The 15834-nt window shown below is 50.1% G+C and overlaps 1 protein-coding gene across 3 annotated transcripts in view; it reads right to left on the bottom strand.

Annotated features, from left to right (window-relative positions):
• The window catches only part of Znf423 (zinc finger protein 423), a 325283-nt gene that overhangs the window by 122783 nt on the left and 186666 nt on the right, over positions 1 to 15834 (bottom strand). For all 3 annotated transcript variants that reach the window (XM_013027900.1, XM_013027901.1, XM_013027902.1), the window contains one exon: positions 2820 to 6034. In XM_013027900.1, coding sequence (XP_012883354.1) covers positions 2820 to 6034 — 3215 coding nt within the window. The remainder of the gene's footprint in view (positions 1 to 2819; positions 6035 to 15834) is intronic.

Below are 15834 nucleotides of genomic sequence, written 5' to 3' on the forward strand. Positions count from 1 at the left end.
GAGCCACAGCTGTACTTCCAGCATTTTAGAGTGATTAATTGGAGTTAGGAGTCTCATGGACTTTCTTGCCAGGGCTGGCTGATCACTGCAATCCTCAAATCTCAGGCTCCTGAGTAGCTAGGACTCCAGGCATGAGCCACCGGCACCTAATCCTTAGTCTCCTCTTTGCCAAAGCAGAGGCACCGAGATGCTCTAGGAATCAGTGTTCCGGACAGTGACCCTCACATGGTAGGGACTTTAACTGAGTGGTACTGGGTGCTGATTCCAGGGCACAGAGGGTAGGGGCAGCTCCATCAGCCCCAGGCTTTGGAGATGGGAAGTAATCCCTGGCCATCAGGGATTGCTTACCGCACTAGCACAGGCGTGGGCACAATGGAAAAGAGAAAGTAGTCTAGGCTGGGTGCATCCAGGGAGGTTAGCAGGTACCCAGGCTAGCCATACTGCCTCCATTGCCTGCCCACTACCCTCCTCAAGAGGGAAAGCTTAATTTCTTGCAGCTGCAATGGCTTCCATACTAACTGGGGAAGAAAGCGTGTAGTCTGTGGCACCAGACATGACATGCCTGGGTTCAAATCCCACCTTTGCCTTTTGGCAGCTGGGGATGAGGCAGATGTCTTCATTGTTCTATGCCTCAGAGATTTCCATAAAAATGAGTTCTGCCACCAGGCAGAGTTCAGGCTTAGGCCTGAACTCATAGCTACTCAGGAGGTTGAGATCGAGGTTCAAAGCCAGCCCAGGCAGGTGAGATTCTTATCTCCAATTAATCACCAAGAAGCCAGAAATGGAGCTGTGGTTAAAATGGTAGAGCATTAATCTTGAGCAAAATAACTCAGGGACCACACCCAGGCCCTGAGCTCAAGCACCAGGACTAGCACCAAACAAACAAGTACTTAAAGAGATAGTATGTTATCATTATGGGAAGAGCTATGAACCTTTCATCCTCAGAGGGCAACACGGCAAAGGGCCACAACATTTCACAACTGAGGGAGCTGGGCACTGACCTGGCGCCAGGGCAAAACCAAGATGGTCCTGGTGCCAGGGGACATAAGCTCTGGAGATGGATGGAGTTCCTATTTCATGTACCTACTATGACTCTATCTATTGTTACTACCATTGCTAATTACCACTACTAGTGTCCTCTGGCTTTACAGGTGAAGACAGAGGCCTAAAAAGGACACATCACAGCTGGGTCCTAAAGGAGATTTTCAGCCAAGCCATCTGACTCCAGGACCCAAACAATGCCCAAGACTACCAATTCAGCAAGCTAGGGAATGACTATAGCAGGTAACAATGACCAGGATCTCAGAAGGTGTTCTGCTCTCCCTGATCAGAGGACTGGCTTAGCTGATTAGTTCTGATGGAGGTGTCATGACCCCTAAAATGAGCACCCCACCCAACAGGCATCTTACAAGAAGCCTCAGTCCCCAGTCAGACTCACAGTTCTGTCCCCATGCACACATTCCTCTCTTTACATGGCCCTCCAATCACCCATCTGGAACATCTGGAACTTCAAGGGTCAGGCTAGGAGGCCTGTGGAGGCCTGTCTTTAGTGAATTCTCCCTCCGCTTGCTCTGTTTTCCTCCTCTCACACAATCTCCCTCACTCCTGCACAATCCCAGAGTCCCAGACCCAGGTTTGTATCTCAAGGTCAAACACCCTCAGCAAACCCCTGTTCCAAAGGCAGCTTGTGTTGGGTGACTCTTCCTCAAGCCTGCCTCTCTGCCCATTGGCAGCAGCTGCCCTCCAGCGCAAGGAACCTCAGCACCTCCTCCACCTGGAGACACACACAGGGGACCCCTGGGAATATGCTGTCTGACATCCAAATGCTGTGCACCTTTTGTCCCTGTACCTAAGGCCTAGGTCAACCCTCCAGTAGCCCCATTGGAGGCCACTTTTTTTTTTTGCCAGGAAAAGGGGGTGGGGGGAGGAGAGCCATAGCTCTACTTCTGGCTTTTTGGTGGTTACTTGTAGTCTTTCTTGCCTAGGCTGGTTTCGAACTTCGACCCTCAGATCTCAGCTTCCTGAGTTAGCTAGGATAACAGGCATGAGCTACCAGTGTCTGGCTTAGAAGCCACTTTTTATGGGCTTACAATACCACCTGGTCCTTAGATCCTCAAAACGTAGCACATGCTTGGTTTTCTTTGGCTTCCAGGCATGTCCAAACATAATGGGTGTTCCAGAAAATTTGATGAATTAATTAATTACTATTATTGACATGATATGAAAATGGCTACACCCACACCACCACTGCACCACAATGATGATGATGACGTAACTGAAGAGAATGACATCAGCCGGTGACTTGTAGCAAGCAGATCTGAGCCCCAGACAAGTGCCTATTTCCGAGCCCCAAGTGTACATAGTGTTTATATTTATGCCTTGTCAAAACAATGCTGGATCAAAAGCACAGAGATGTTAAGGCAGTTGCCCAAGGAAACCAAGTAAGCAGGTAAGCCAGTCTACCCCCAGATCATTCACAAGGATATCAGCCTCCATATACAGCATACTCCCTGTACATCGGCCACTGCACTGGGCATTTCCTGCGTGCCACTGGCCCCTTGAAACAGTTCTAGGATATCGGAATTGGAGCAGATGAGCATTCAATAAATGAGGCCCAGAAAGGTAAATAATCTGTGCGGGACACACAGCTGAACTGGGATTCAGACTGGGAGAATGCACTGCAGAGCAGCATGCTTAGCCAAGACAGGCTGTGTTGCTTCTCTAGGCTACAGCCAGGGACAGTGCAGGCAGGGGTAGTTTCTGTGGGGAACAGTGACTCCTCAGGGAACATAAGGCAGGAGCAGGTTGACTGCACTTACCCGGGGCACTGGCGATGTCTGGGCACCTTTCCGGGGCCCGCTGGTCTCTGGTGTGAGGTCGCGGTGGTCCACCTGCATGTGACTCTCCAGGTCCTCAGCACTCTCGAACTTGACGCTACACTCGGGGCAGCGGAGGCCGGCACAGGGCCGATCAGTGGGTTCTGGAGGAGCCAGGCCACCCACCTGTCCATTGGCACTGCGGGCCATGCAGCTGGCACACAGGCCATAGGGAAGCCCGTTGACATCAAGTTTGACAAGGTCCTGCTTGCTTCGGAACTCCTTGAGGCACAGGGCACACTTGTAGAGCTTTTGTAGCCCTTGCCCATTGGGAGAGGACGCAGCTGAGCTGCCCGCCAGCTTCTGCATGTGGAAGGTGCCATGGATCTTGAGCTCTAGCGTGGAGGTGACTGTCTGCATGCAGACCACACAGCGGAAGCCTGTGAGCGAGTTGCGCAGATCAGGGTGCATCTGGCAGTGCTCGATGAACTCCTCCTCGCTCTGCAGGGGCATTTTGCAGATGCGACAGGTGCCCGTATCCAGGCTCTTGCTGTGGGTCACCTTGTGCTCGGTGAGCGTCAACAGCGAAGGGAAACGTTCACCACAGATGGGACACATGTAGTGCTTGGCCGGCCCCCGGTGTGTTTGCAGGTGCTCCCGGAGCCCATTCTCTGAGAAGAAAGTCCTCGAGCAAACGTTGCACTTGTGGCTTCCCTTGATGAACTCAGCCTTCTTGCGTGAACCGTCGTCCTCACCAGGGCGGATGTTGTGATCCCGAAGCCGATGGTTCTGCAGCAGGACCTCCATGGTGTAGGCCGCCCCACATATGTCACAGCCATACATGGGTTCTGATGCGTCCACGTCATCCTCACTCGCTTCATGGCTGTTGGGCGCCTCGGGGTTCTTCAGCAGCATGCCCTGCAAATCAGCGGGCTCAGCTTTCTTGGTGGTCGCAGGGGGCACCCCATTGGCCGTGCCATTCTCAGTGGCAGCATCAAAAACACAGTGCTTCTCCCGCAGGTGCTTCTCCAGCAGGATGATGGCATGGAAGGCCTTGCTGCAGAACTTGCAGTTGTACTTCTTGCTGTGGGTCGTGATGTGGCACTGGAGCTCCACCTCAGTACTGAAGGTCTCCCCGCAGAAGATACACTTGTGGGCCTTGGCTGGGTTGCCCAGGTGGCTGTGTTTGACGTGTACCTGCAGGTCAGCCTCCTTGCGGAAGTCCCAGTTGCAGGCCGTGCAGCGGTACATCTTCTTTTCGTTGCTGTGCTTCACAGCCAGGTGCACTTGGATAGACACCTTGGAGTCGAACACTTCCTGACACAGGGTGCAGTGGTACAGCACGAAAGTGTGCATATCCAGCAGGTGCTTCTGCAGGTCGTCCACCGAGGAGAACTGCTTGTCACAGCTCTCGCACACATAGTGGGTGGACGTGGTCATGTAATGCACCGTGAGGTGCTGCAGAAGTGACTCCTGGGAGTCAAAGTCCTCTTTGCACTGGGGGCAGGCCTGCTTCCGCAGCAGCAGCTCCAGGTGCAGCTTCAGGTGGGTCTGAAAGCTCTCGAAGTTGGAGAACTTGAGGTCACATTGATTACAGGGGTACTCGCCGTTGGAGATGGAGTTGGCGCTCCCTGAGAGCCGCTGTCGCTTCGGAGAGGACACCTCAACATCCGATGAGACAGGGCTCTGCTCTGCCTTGGACTTCTTGCTGTGTGCCAACGGAATGTTCTTGTGATTCTCCTTGATGTGTTTGGTGAGCTTCAGGATGGAGCCAAAGATGGGGGAGTTGGTACAGTAAGGGCAGGAATAGACCTCCATGAAGGACTGGGTGGGCTGCACAACCGGAGACTCAAGCTTGGCACTGCCAACGCTGCAGTGAGCCTGCTGGATGTGCTCGGTGAGGGAGGACTCCGTGAGGAAGCCCATGGAGCACTGGTTGCAGAAGAAGGCATTATTGCCATCGGGTGGGTTGGCATTGGGACCGCAGTGGGAGACACGGATGTGTTCCTGCAGGCTATTGATGTCCGCGAACATCTCGGGGCAGTAGTTGCAATGGAAGGCAGAGATGTTGCCAAATTGCATTACAGGGTAAGTGTGGCTCTTGTGCAGCTTGCGGACATGCTCGTTGAGGTTGTAGAGGGTGGGCATGGAGTCCAGGCAGATCTGACATGTGTGACTCTGCTGGGGTTTATCTGCATGGATAGTCTTCAGGTGGATCTCCAGCACAGCCAGGCTGGTAAAGTCCCGCTTAGAACAATAGGGGCAGCTGTAGACCACCTTGGACCAGCCCTGCCCATCATCCCGCATCTTCTTCTGCCCCCGAAGAGGCTTCAAGGTAGAGTCCGGGGTAGAGCCACGCTCCACGGAGGCGCTGGAGTCAGGGGTGGCACTGCTCATGGAGGCCACGCTGCCCAGGACAGGGTCGGGGCTGACACTGTGGTTGCTGGAGTCTGGCTGCCGGTGGCTGTCTAGGTGGCAGTAGACGCCCTCCACTGAGGAGAACTGCTCAGGACACATGGGGCACTTGTGCTTCTGGTTGGCATGGGCTTGGTGGATGTGGGCAAGCAGTGTGTTCTCGTCGACAAAGACCTCAGGGCAGTGGATGCACTGCAGGTCCGCCTTCTCAGAGAGCTGCGGGTGACGCGTGAGCACGTGCTTCTCCAGCTCCTCCGTCTGGCTGAAGGTGTCCTCGCAATAGTCACACATGAAATCGTCCTTCTTGGCTTCTTTCTCCGACTTGGCCAGATGCTCCTTGTTCTTCTTGTGGGCCTGCATGTGGCTCTGCAAGGAGCTGGTGGAGGAGAAGCCGCGCTTGCACACGCTGCACTTGAAGGGCTTGCTGGAGCTGTGGGTCTTCAGGTGGATCTTGAGGTGGTCGCTGCGGGAGAAAGCCGCCTCGCACTCGTGACAGTGGTACTTCTTGTCACCGGTGTGCAGCTTGATGTGCCGGTCTCGGCTCCTCTTGTGCTTGAAGAGGCGGCTGCAATAGGTGCACTTGAACGGCAGCTTGTCGCTGTGGATCTGCTCGTGCCTCTTCAAGTAGCTCAGGCGGATGAAGGACTTGTCGCAGAACTGGCAAGGGTATGGCAGACCTGTGCCCCCTTCCTCCTCACCGAGGCCAAGGTCACAGCCATCTCCGATCATCTGCGTGGGTGACGCAACATCCTTGCTGGAGGGAGACGAGGCCACCCAGGAGAGCTGCGGGTCGTCATCACCATCTGCAGGGGGAAGGCAGAGAAGAGATTAGAGGCAATTCCCAGGGCCGCCGGGGAAACAAGGACAGAGCCAGCTTCTCGACAGCTCTCAGGCTGAGGCTGTGCAGCTGGCCAACGGCTGCAGGGGAGGGGGAGAGCCAGGGGCGGAAGCAAGTGGACAGGCGGGCCTTCCCATCTGCAGAGGACACGGCAGAGGGGCAGCAGGATATGAAGGGGAAATGTCTTTTTTTTTTTCCTTCAACAACACCTGCCTGGGCCTAGCTGGGTGTGGTAATCTCACCGGAGGTGAAGCTCTTGGCCACTTCCCTGATTGGGGGTGATGGGGGAGAAAGATCCAGACAGTCGCCGGAAATGACCTCACAGACCATCAGTCTCACAGGCCAAAAGGAAGACAAGTCCCATTGCTTGATCAACACCTGGGAGTTGCCTCCTTTCCAACCTTGCATCCTGTAGGGAATCCTATTGGTCCTTAGGGACACAGCAAGAAACACAAATGTCCTTTACTTTAGCAGCCATACCATACTCTTTGTGGCTGGGGGTTGAGGGGGCTGGGAACTGCTGTTTCAGGTAACAGACAAGATACAGGAGGTATGAAATCATAAGACACCTGACACTGAACTCTAGTGCTGGATGGAATTGAGCCAGGGCATTTGAGAAAGGCCTGAGGGTGCCCAGAGCAAAGCATTCCCTGGAGATGAGTTCCTTTGTTTCTACCTGTGGATGCCCCAGTCCACCCAGGAAGCCGGAGATGGCCTGAGGGTGCACATAATGACAGTGTCCCCTCCCCCAGGCTCAGAGCAGGCGGGGCTCATCCATCTAAGAGGCTGTCCTGTGTCCTGCACTCTCAGGGGACAGGAGGGACTCCCCTGGCCATCCAGACTGGGAAGAACGAACACTCAGTAAACCTAAAGGCTGGTGCTCCTGAGAAAACAAAGGCACACAACTCAGGACACAGCCAATAATGGCAGTGAAGTTCCGGAGACGCGGTGGGGGGCTGACAGAGTCAGCCTGAGTAGAGCAGGAGCCAGTTCCAAGGCTCAAGTTTCTCATCGGGTGGATTTAAAACTTAATAATGAATGAACAGTCCGCAGGCTGCTGCGGGCAGGGGAGAGACAAACAAAAGCTCAGATTCGGCTGTGCTGACCTTGTCTTGTAACCCTGACGCCCCGCCCGCCTCTCCACCCCCAGCCAGCCTGGTTCAGTCCTCAGAAAAGACAAGCCATCTCAAAGAGAGCCAGAACCTGCAGGAAGGGAAGAGGCTGGCACCACCTGCCCAGCACAGACAAGTGCACATGCACATGTGCATGCACACACACACACACACACACACACACACACACACACACAGAGGCATGTATCCTCACCAACACATACCTTACACATCACTTCCACAATCTCTCTAGCACACACACACACACACACACACACACACATACACACAACACACACCAATCACAAATACTTAAACATGCACATACACATGTACACATTCACCTCAGACTGGTGCACTAATTTGAACAGGATCACAGAACTTGGGCTCCCATGCAGTGCTCTCTCCAGACACTCCTAATATCCCAGGGAAACCCCAAGAAGAAAAAGCAAAGGCTGATGGGAGATTCAAGGGGGTTCCTCATGGCTGGCACCCAGCAGATCCTAGGCCACTCCCCAGTCCCCCATCTCCCACCCCCATGAAAGTCCACCTGACTCCTGTAGCAGCGTGGGCACAGCTCCGCCTGGATAGATGCTTCTTACCAAAGCTCCGGGCTATGAGGATCCCAGCAGCCTCCTCACCTCTGAAGCCTGGCACCTCTAGGAACGCCTCTCAGAGCAAGGGCACCTTCTCCCCCGGGAGCCTCACATTACAGGCCCTTCGGACTGGAAGGACTCAGCCACAACCGCTGACGGCTTCTTAGATTAGCCTCAGTGGGAGGTGCCCAGCCCCTGCCTGTTAATTCCCAGCTCTTGCCAGCTGGGCTCCACAGGGCACAGACAAAAGGGACCCAAGGGAGGAGATGGCTAGAGCTGGGACCCTGAGGGAACTACTTGGTCCCGCCCCCCAGCCAGGCCTAACTGCCTTTTTTTTTTTTTTTTTGTGCTAGTCACAGGGCTTGAACTCTGGGCCTGGGCACTGTTCCTGAGCTCCTTTTGCTTAATGCTAGCACTCTACCACTTGAACCACAGCTCCACTTCTGGCTTTTTCTATAATTAGTTGGAAATAAGAGTCTCACAGACTTACCTGCCCAAGCTGGCTTTGAACCATGATCCTCAGATCTCAGCCTTGTGAGTAGCTAGGATTATAGGCGTGAGCCACTAGCACCCGGCCTACTTTTTTTTTTATTCTGATGCCTTAGCTCAGGTTCCCTCAAGCTACCATTGAACCTTCCTATCCCACTAAGCACAGTCTTACAAACACTGAAAAGGTAGTCCCACTACACAGATAAGGAAACCAAGGCCTCATGCAACAAGCCAAACCCATAAAATAATAACAACAGCTATAGGATGAACACCAGGGCTCTATATTTTCGAACCCTCTAACCATAGCATAGGTTAACAAGTAAGACCTACATAGGTAAGAAGGGAGAGGAGGTCCCTAGGTGCAATACCCTCCTTATCCATTAGGTAGGTCCAGCTCTCCTTTGAGTTGTCCCTCATAAAAGACCAAGCAGGGTCTGCATTTCAATGGGAGCACAGAGATCCCCAGGACAACTGATAAGTGAGGAAAACTCCCAGATGGTCAGATGAAACCAAGAAGACACCTGTGCCTGAGGACAAGCCTGAACAGGTTCTGCTGCTGGGTTCATTGGCTCCCCAATCCTTAATGCCACCTAAGGACCCAAGGGCAGTTATCTGCACCCTCCACATTCCCTGCTCCTGCAGTACCCCACCCATGCTATAAGCATCCTTCCTAACCACACTTAGTTTATACATATAGGGAAAGGCAGCCATCATGGAAGTGGATAAGAAAAATTACTATGAAAACTACTGTTGGGCCAGGAGCTGGTGGATCACACCTGTAATCCTAACTACTCAGGAGGCTGAGATCAGAGGACTGAGGTCTGAAGCCAGTCTGAGCAGATAAATCCAAGAGACTTTTATCTCCAATTAATCAGCAAAAAGCCAGAAGTAGAGGTATGATTCCAGTGGTAGAGCACCAGCCTTGAATGAAAAAGCCAAGCAAGAGTACAAGGCCCGAGTTCAAGCCCTAGTATTAACAGCAGAAAGGAAGAAAGAAAGAAGAAATGGAAAGAAGGAAGGAAGGAAGGAAGGAAGGAAGGAAGGAAGGAAGGAAGGAAGGAAGGAAGGAAGGAAGGAAGGAAGGAAGGAAGGAAGGAACACTACTATTCCATTCACATCAGCATCCAGGATAGGCATAGTCACAGAGGCAGAGAGCAGACTCTGGCTGCCTCAGGCTGGAGGTGGAAACAGGAATCAGAAATGATCTCAACTAAGGCTGTGGCAGGTTGCAGAGCCCAGTGCATTTAACTAAAGAGGCACACTGTATTGTGCATTTAAAGTAAGTGAATTTTATGGTGTGCAAATTATACTTCAATAAAGCTGTTAAACAAAAGCACTATTTTGCCAATAATAACAATTAGTTCTAATTAGTACCACTAGTGCTAATTTTAGCAGCTACATTTATCAAGCATGTCCCACATGCCAGCACTGGGCTAAGTATGTCTATTATCACAATGAATCACATCTAATCCTCACAAAAGCCCTGTCTGGTTGTCTCTAAGAGCACCCCATTTTTGAGAAGAGGAAGCTGAGGCTTCCTCTGCAGGGAGGTGAACTTACTCCCCAGATTCAGGCTGGTGTCTAAGCATCCTTGGGCCAGACTGCATCTCCCGGCACACACCCCAATCCTGATAGCAGGCCTTCCCTCACAGGACTTGGAAAGGGGAAACCCAAGGTTCATTGTGGGGCTGACTGGTAGGCTTTATTTTTCTGCAAACAAGTTTCAAAACTAAAGCAGAACATATTATTCTGAGAGCAACAAACAGAGCAACTGCTGGGGTTATAATCATCTGAATTGAAATGAAAATAAGGCTGCAGTACATGAAAAGGCCCAATCAGTAGAAATGGGCATGTTGACATATGATGTCCCAAACCTAGACTGCCCCATTGAAAGCGCCTTTTATTCAAACAGCATTCCACTTTGGCTGCTGCCCTCCCATATGTCCAATGCATTTTTTTGTACTGGGGCACTGAGCAAAGTCTTCAGAAGGGATGGCAGGGGCCAGAGATCCGAATCTGCAAGCCATCAGCAGAGGAGAGGGACCATTTCTATTGACATATGCGCCTCCCTTTTGCGGACTGTTGGGCATTATAAATACAGAAAGCATGATACCCACAGCCCTCTAGAACATGTACAAAGAGGGAAGGCAAGGCTGTGCAATGGGAGTGGAAGTACTCCCCACTTTTTTTTCTTTGCTTGAATTCGGAGCCTGGGAACTATCCCTGAGCTTTATTGCTTAGGGCTGGTGCTCTGCCACTTGAGCTATGGCTCCATTTCTGGCTTTTTGGTGGCTAATTGGAGATGATTTTCACAGACTTTCCTGCCTGGTCTGGCATCAAACAGCGCTGCTCAATTCTCAGCCTCCTACACAGCTTGGATTACAGGCATGGGCCACCAGTACCTGACATGAAGGTATTTTTCCATGAGAACAAAGTAAGTCCACACCACCAGCTACCTTTCCATGTTTAAGCAAACACTTATTTAGGTTTCCTGTATGCCAGGCATTCTTCCTAGCAGTTTACAGGCATTAACTCATTCAGTCTTTTCAATGGTCCAGTGAGGTGGGTACTGTTGTTACCATGTGCATTGACAGAAGGAAAAACAACGGCACAGAGAGGCTAAGAAGCCTGCCCCATGCCATCCAGGTGGCAAGCAATAGAGCCAGGATAAAAACCACTTAATCCTATTCAGAGGTTGTTTTTTCCTCACAGAACTGCAGTGACTCCTTCCTTTGGGGGCTGTTGCCCAAAAGAATCAAGTGGGAAAGACAGGAATGAATGCCAGGCCCTCCCTCAGCTTCCCCTCCTTCCAGAATAAGTGTAAGCGAAGAAACACAACAAAATAGGTTAAAAAAAAATAGGCTTCAAGATGGAGATTAAAGTCATTTTAAAATGACTAATCCTGCAAAGCTGCCTGGCAAGAAATAGGTTGTAGGAAGTTTCTGCTGTCTGCTTTTGGAAAAAGAACCTAAATAAGCATAAAAGAAAGAGAAATTTTACTAAAAAATCTATTGAGAAGAAAGAACATTAGCTGGGGTTCGCAACACATCAATGCCAAAAAGAGCAGAGTGGGATGTATCCCAGGCTCCCATGGTCACACGTGGTGGCTGCTGCATGCAGATTGCCAAGGCAGCCCCGGATTCTAACAAGTGGCTGCTAGAGGAGGTGCTAAGACCAAGAGGGAGCTCCGCCCAAAAGGGGCTGTCCTCCAATGAGAAGCACGGAGAAAACCCACGCTATCCAAACAAGAGGTAGTCCTGCACTAGCAGGTTCTTTAGGGGATTGAATAGAGCTGAGGCCCAGGAAGTTCCTAGCCTCCAGGACATTTTTGTGACTACCCAGATGGCAATCTGGATAGCTGGAGGACTCAATGTGATCTTTCATTCACCTGAAAGGGGCTTCAGATACCACAAATCCCAACTCCCCTGTGACAGCTAACAGATGAGCCCCAGACCTCCTGAAGGGTCCAGTGCTCCCAGAACAGACCAGTTTTGTCCTTGTGAATTAAAAATTACCATCAGCCTCCAGATGGGACATGTCCCCATCCAAATACCTTCTGACCTCACCTGTCTGTTGTCACATGAGAGTTAGAATTGGAAGAGGCAAATATGTTTCCCAAGTCCCTTTAAGATGAATAAAAGGCCACCTTGAACAGTGTTGCAACCATCCAGCTTACTAACGGAATTGTCACAGAAAGGCCTTCTCAAAAAAGAAGAGGAAGGAAGGAAGAAGAATGGAAGAAAGGAAAGGAGGGAGGGAGGGAGGGAGGGAGGGAGGGAGGAAGGGAAGGAAAGAGAAAATGGCTCTCTTCAGGACAAAGCTCTGTAATGTTCTGGATGGATGTCTCATTCACCCCCGTTTAGACCTCAGGGATCCCTAAGGCTCTTCCACAAACTTAGACAATTGAGACCCTAGATTCAGGAGACATGTATTCTAATCCTACATGATACAAGAGGCTAAGACTCTGAGAGAGAAGGGAACATTCAAGGACAGTAAATTGGCAAGAGAAGATATTGTATTTACAAGCTACAAAAGCAAATCTGAGAGCTGAAATCAACTGGTGATGTCTACTCTGAGCTGTGACATGTGAGAATGGAATCATTCTAGGGCAAACAAGCAACTGGAGGGAAGAGCCATCTGCCAGCCAGTGCTGGAGCCCTGGCCATTAATGACTCCTCCTCCCAAAAGGGCACTGCCCAACTGATCAGAAGCCCTGACAGGACATGGAACTGTGGAGAGGAGTCAGCTTGAGCCCCAGCAAGCAGATACAAAGTACCCTGTGTACCCCAAGAGAGCAGAACAGTGATCCCCAGGGCCAGAGTGACCAGAGCAGCCAGATATGAGCACGCTTCAGGGCACACACAGATTAGACTTTCCAATGGAAGCAGCCAGGAAAAAAACAAGAGGCTTTCCAGACCAAAAAAAAAAAAAAAAATCATGTCCCTGGCAGCTCAGAGGACATCTTGCCCTCAGGCACCCTCCTGCCATCAAATCTAGAGGCCGACTGTAGGGAGGTGGGAGTCCTGGTTCTCAAGGGTGGTCTTGTTACTAGGGTGCCTTGGGAAGGTTGCTGTCTGTTGCCTTCTGAGACACTGCCTCTGTGACATGAGTGGGCAGGGCAATCTCTGAGGCACTTTCTTAGAGCTACTTTCAACAAACAACTAACTATGCAAGCTCCCCCAAAAGGCTCCAAGTCCCTCACCTGACAAGCACCAGGGCAGAGTGGGATCTGGATCCTGCAGGAGGAAGACTCAAGGCAGACAGGCCTGAGCTCCCAGATTTAGTAGGGGTAATTCTCATTGGCTCAGTATCCACCAGGAACACCAGAGGCAAAATCCATCCTCAGCCTAGGTCCAGACGGCTCTAGAAATACCAGGTATCAGAGCTGGCCACCCACCAGGGATACATATCAACTCATTACATTCCTTGTACAGCAAACAAAGCAGTGCACAGGGCAGGGGGCAGGTAAGGGTGCACAGATCATTGCTCATCTTACTTCACTTAATGGGGAAAATGAGGCGATACTGTATACAGTGGCAGAACTAAACTCGTAGTAACTACAATGGTCACTGGCTAGGGCACATTTTTAGTGGTAGGCCTTTTGCCAGCATTTTTTCAACTAAGTCTCAACAATATCCATGAGGTTGGTAGTACTAACACACAAACACAGCCCACACATCCTACATTTCCCCACACACACATGAATTTCATATACAAATTGAGGGTCTAGTAAGGAAATTAATATTGTGTGTGTGTGTGTGTGTGTGTGTGTGTGTGTGTGTGTATATGTGTGTATACGTGTGCCAGTACCAGGGCTTGAACTCAGGGCCTGAGCACTGTCCCTGCGTTGTTTGCTCACAGCTAGTGCTCTACCACTTGAGCCGTAGCTCCACTTCCAGTTTTTTGGAGATAAGAGTCTCGTGAATTTTTCTGCCAAACTGGCTTCAAACCTTGATCCCTGAGTAGCTAGGATTACAGGTGTAAGCCACAGGGTGTCTGGTTGCAACTTTTTTTAATGTTGGACATTGAACACAGAGCCTCATGCATACTAAGCAGATGTCCCTTCCCACTTACTAATCCCTAGACTTTATGACTTCCCTAGACCCAGTACCAGTTCAGAGTCTGAGCCCACTGTAGCAACTACCCTCTCTTTCTGGTACCCTACCATCCACAAGAACAGTGCCTGACCCTGTGGCTTGAGCCAAATGGTGATTCCAAGCTTTCTCACCCTACCTGCCACTGAGGCAGAGTCATTGGTGGGTGACAGTCCAGCAAAGCACCAGTGAATGTGGATGGCCTCCTGCTTCACTAGATGGTGGGAAGATCAGGCTGCTTAAACAGCCTGCACAAAGCCAAACTTGGAGGCTGTGGTAAGCAGAATAATAATCTCCCCCAAACATCCACATCAGGCCCCCTAAAATTTACAGACATCTTACATTTCAAGGTGAAATGAAATTCTAGTTGCTAATCAGCTGACCTTAAAACAGGCTGTCTTAAATGAAGGGACAAAGGGTGAACAAATACAGCAATGGTACTCACTGGACACTATGTTGAAAATGAACTATACAACTTGTGGCTGAGGATGGGAGAGAAAAACTGGAGGAGAGCAAGGGAATGGGTGACATTGTCCAAAACTAAACATACTCTTTACCTGACTTATATAACTGTAACCCCTCTGCACATCACCATATAATAATAATTAAATTTTTTAATACTATATAATCAGCTTTAGCTCATGCTAAGGAATTTGAGCTGTATATTAGGGGAAATGGAAATAGGATCTATAGTGAAGTTTTTCTTTATGAGTGGTAGAGATTGTAGTATTAATAGCTATTTGTCAAATTCCTCTAACTAGACCCTCTAATAAGTCCTATGCTGGGCAGTTTAAAAGAATTATTTATGGGGAGGGATGATAAGACAGTAATAGTGGAGATGAGTTTGATCCAAGTATATTATATACATGTATGGAAACACTACAACAAAACAATTATTATACACTTATCAATGACTTATTCCTGAAATTCCAGTTACTCGAAAGGCTGAGATTGGATGTGAGGACGATCTGGCTGCAACATCTGTCACTCTATTGATCGCCAGGGTTGATTTGGCTGATCTGGCTGGCTAGGCTGGTGTCCCTTTCCTCCCTCACTGCTCTCCATGTGTGCCCTTCCTAAAGCTGTCACTCAAAGAGGATGGCAGGAGAGCCCGTCTTTGGTGTATATGAGTAGCTGCGCTTCCCTGCTAGAACCTCCAAATAAGCTCTCAAAAGGCTGAGATGTGATGATCACAGTTCAAAGCCAACCCAGGCAGGAAAACCTAAGACTCTTATCTCCAATTAGCCACCAAAAAGCCAGATGTGGAGCTGTGGTTCAGTAGCAGAGCACTAGCCTTGAGCAACAAAGCTCATGGGCAACACCCTGGCCCTGAGTTCAAGCCCCAGGAATGGCACCAAAACCCCTGTTTTGTCATAAGGGCCAGTCAATGCAGAAAAGGGAAGCAGAAGAGGGATCAGGGCAACACACTGTGATAAAAGACCCAGCAGGCAACTGCCAGGCTTGAAGACAAAAGGAAGAACACAAAACACAAAGCAAAGAACATGGAAAAAGGAAAGAAATACCTCCCAGAACGGAATGCAGCCTGTCCACACTCTGATTTTAGCCCAGCAATATCTGATTCACACTATGTTGGACTTTGTTGTTAAAGTTCCACTATACATAGTGGATTATTACAGGGACAGTAGGAAAACAAGTATTGGTACTGGGCGTGAGGTGCAGTATGAAGTGACTCGGGAGTTGAGCAGAACTCAGAAGAACTCAGAAGCTAGAAAAACTTTGAGGAAGATGAAAAAAAAGTTTAAGCCTGGACAGCCTTGAGCAGATTGACAGAAATATAGATAACTTAGTGAAGACTCAGAAAGAAGTAAGGAAAATTCATGTCACCCTAGAAAATCCTACAAGACAGCCTGTGAAGGGGAATGTGGCTGTCAAAGGTTTCTTGGTGAAGGATTGCCAGGAAACTACTACTGAAAATGGAAAGAAAGGTCTGTCAGATACAAAAGAGGCAGAAAG

This window comes from Dipodomys ordii, unplaced genomic scaffold, assembly GCF_000151885.1.
Source record: "Dipodomys ordii isolate 6190 unplaced genomic scaffold, Dord_2.0 Scaffold106, whole genome shotgun sequence".
Classification (NCBI taxonomy): Eukaryota; Metazoa; Chordata; class Mammalia; order Rodentia; family Heteromyidae; genus Dipodomys; species Dipodomys ordii.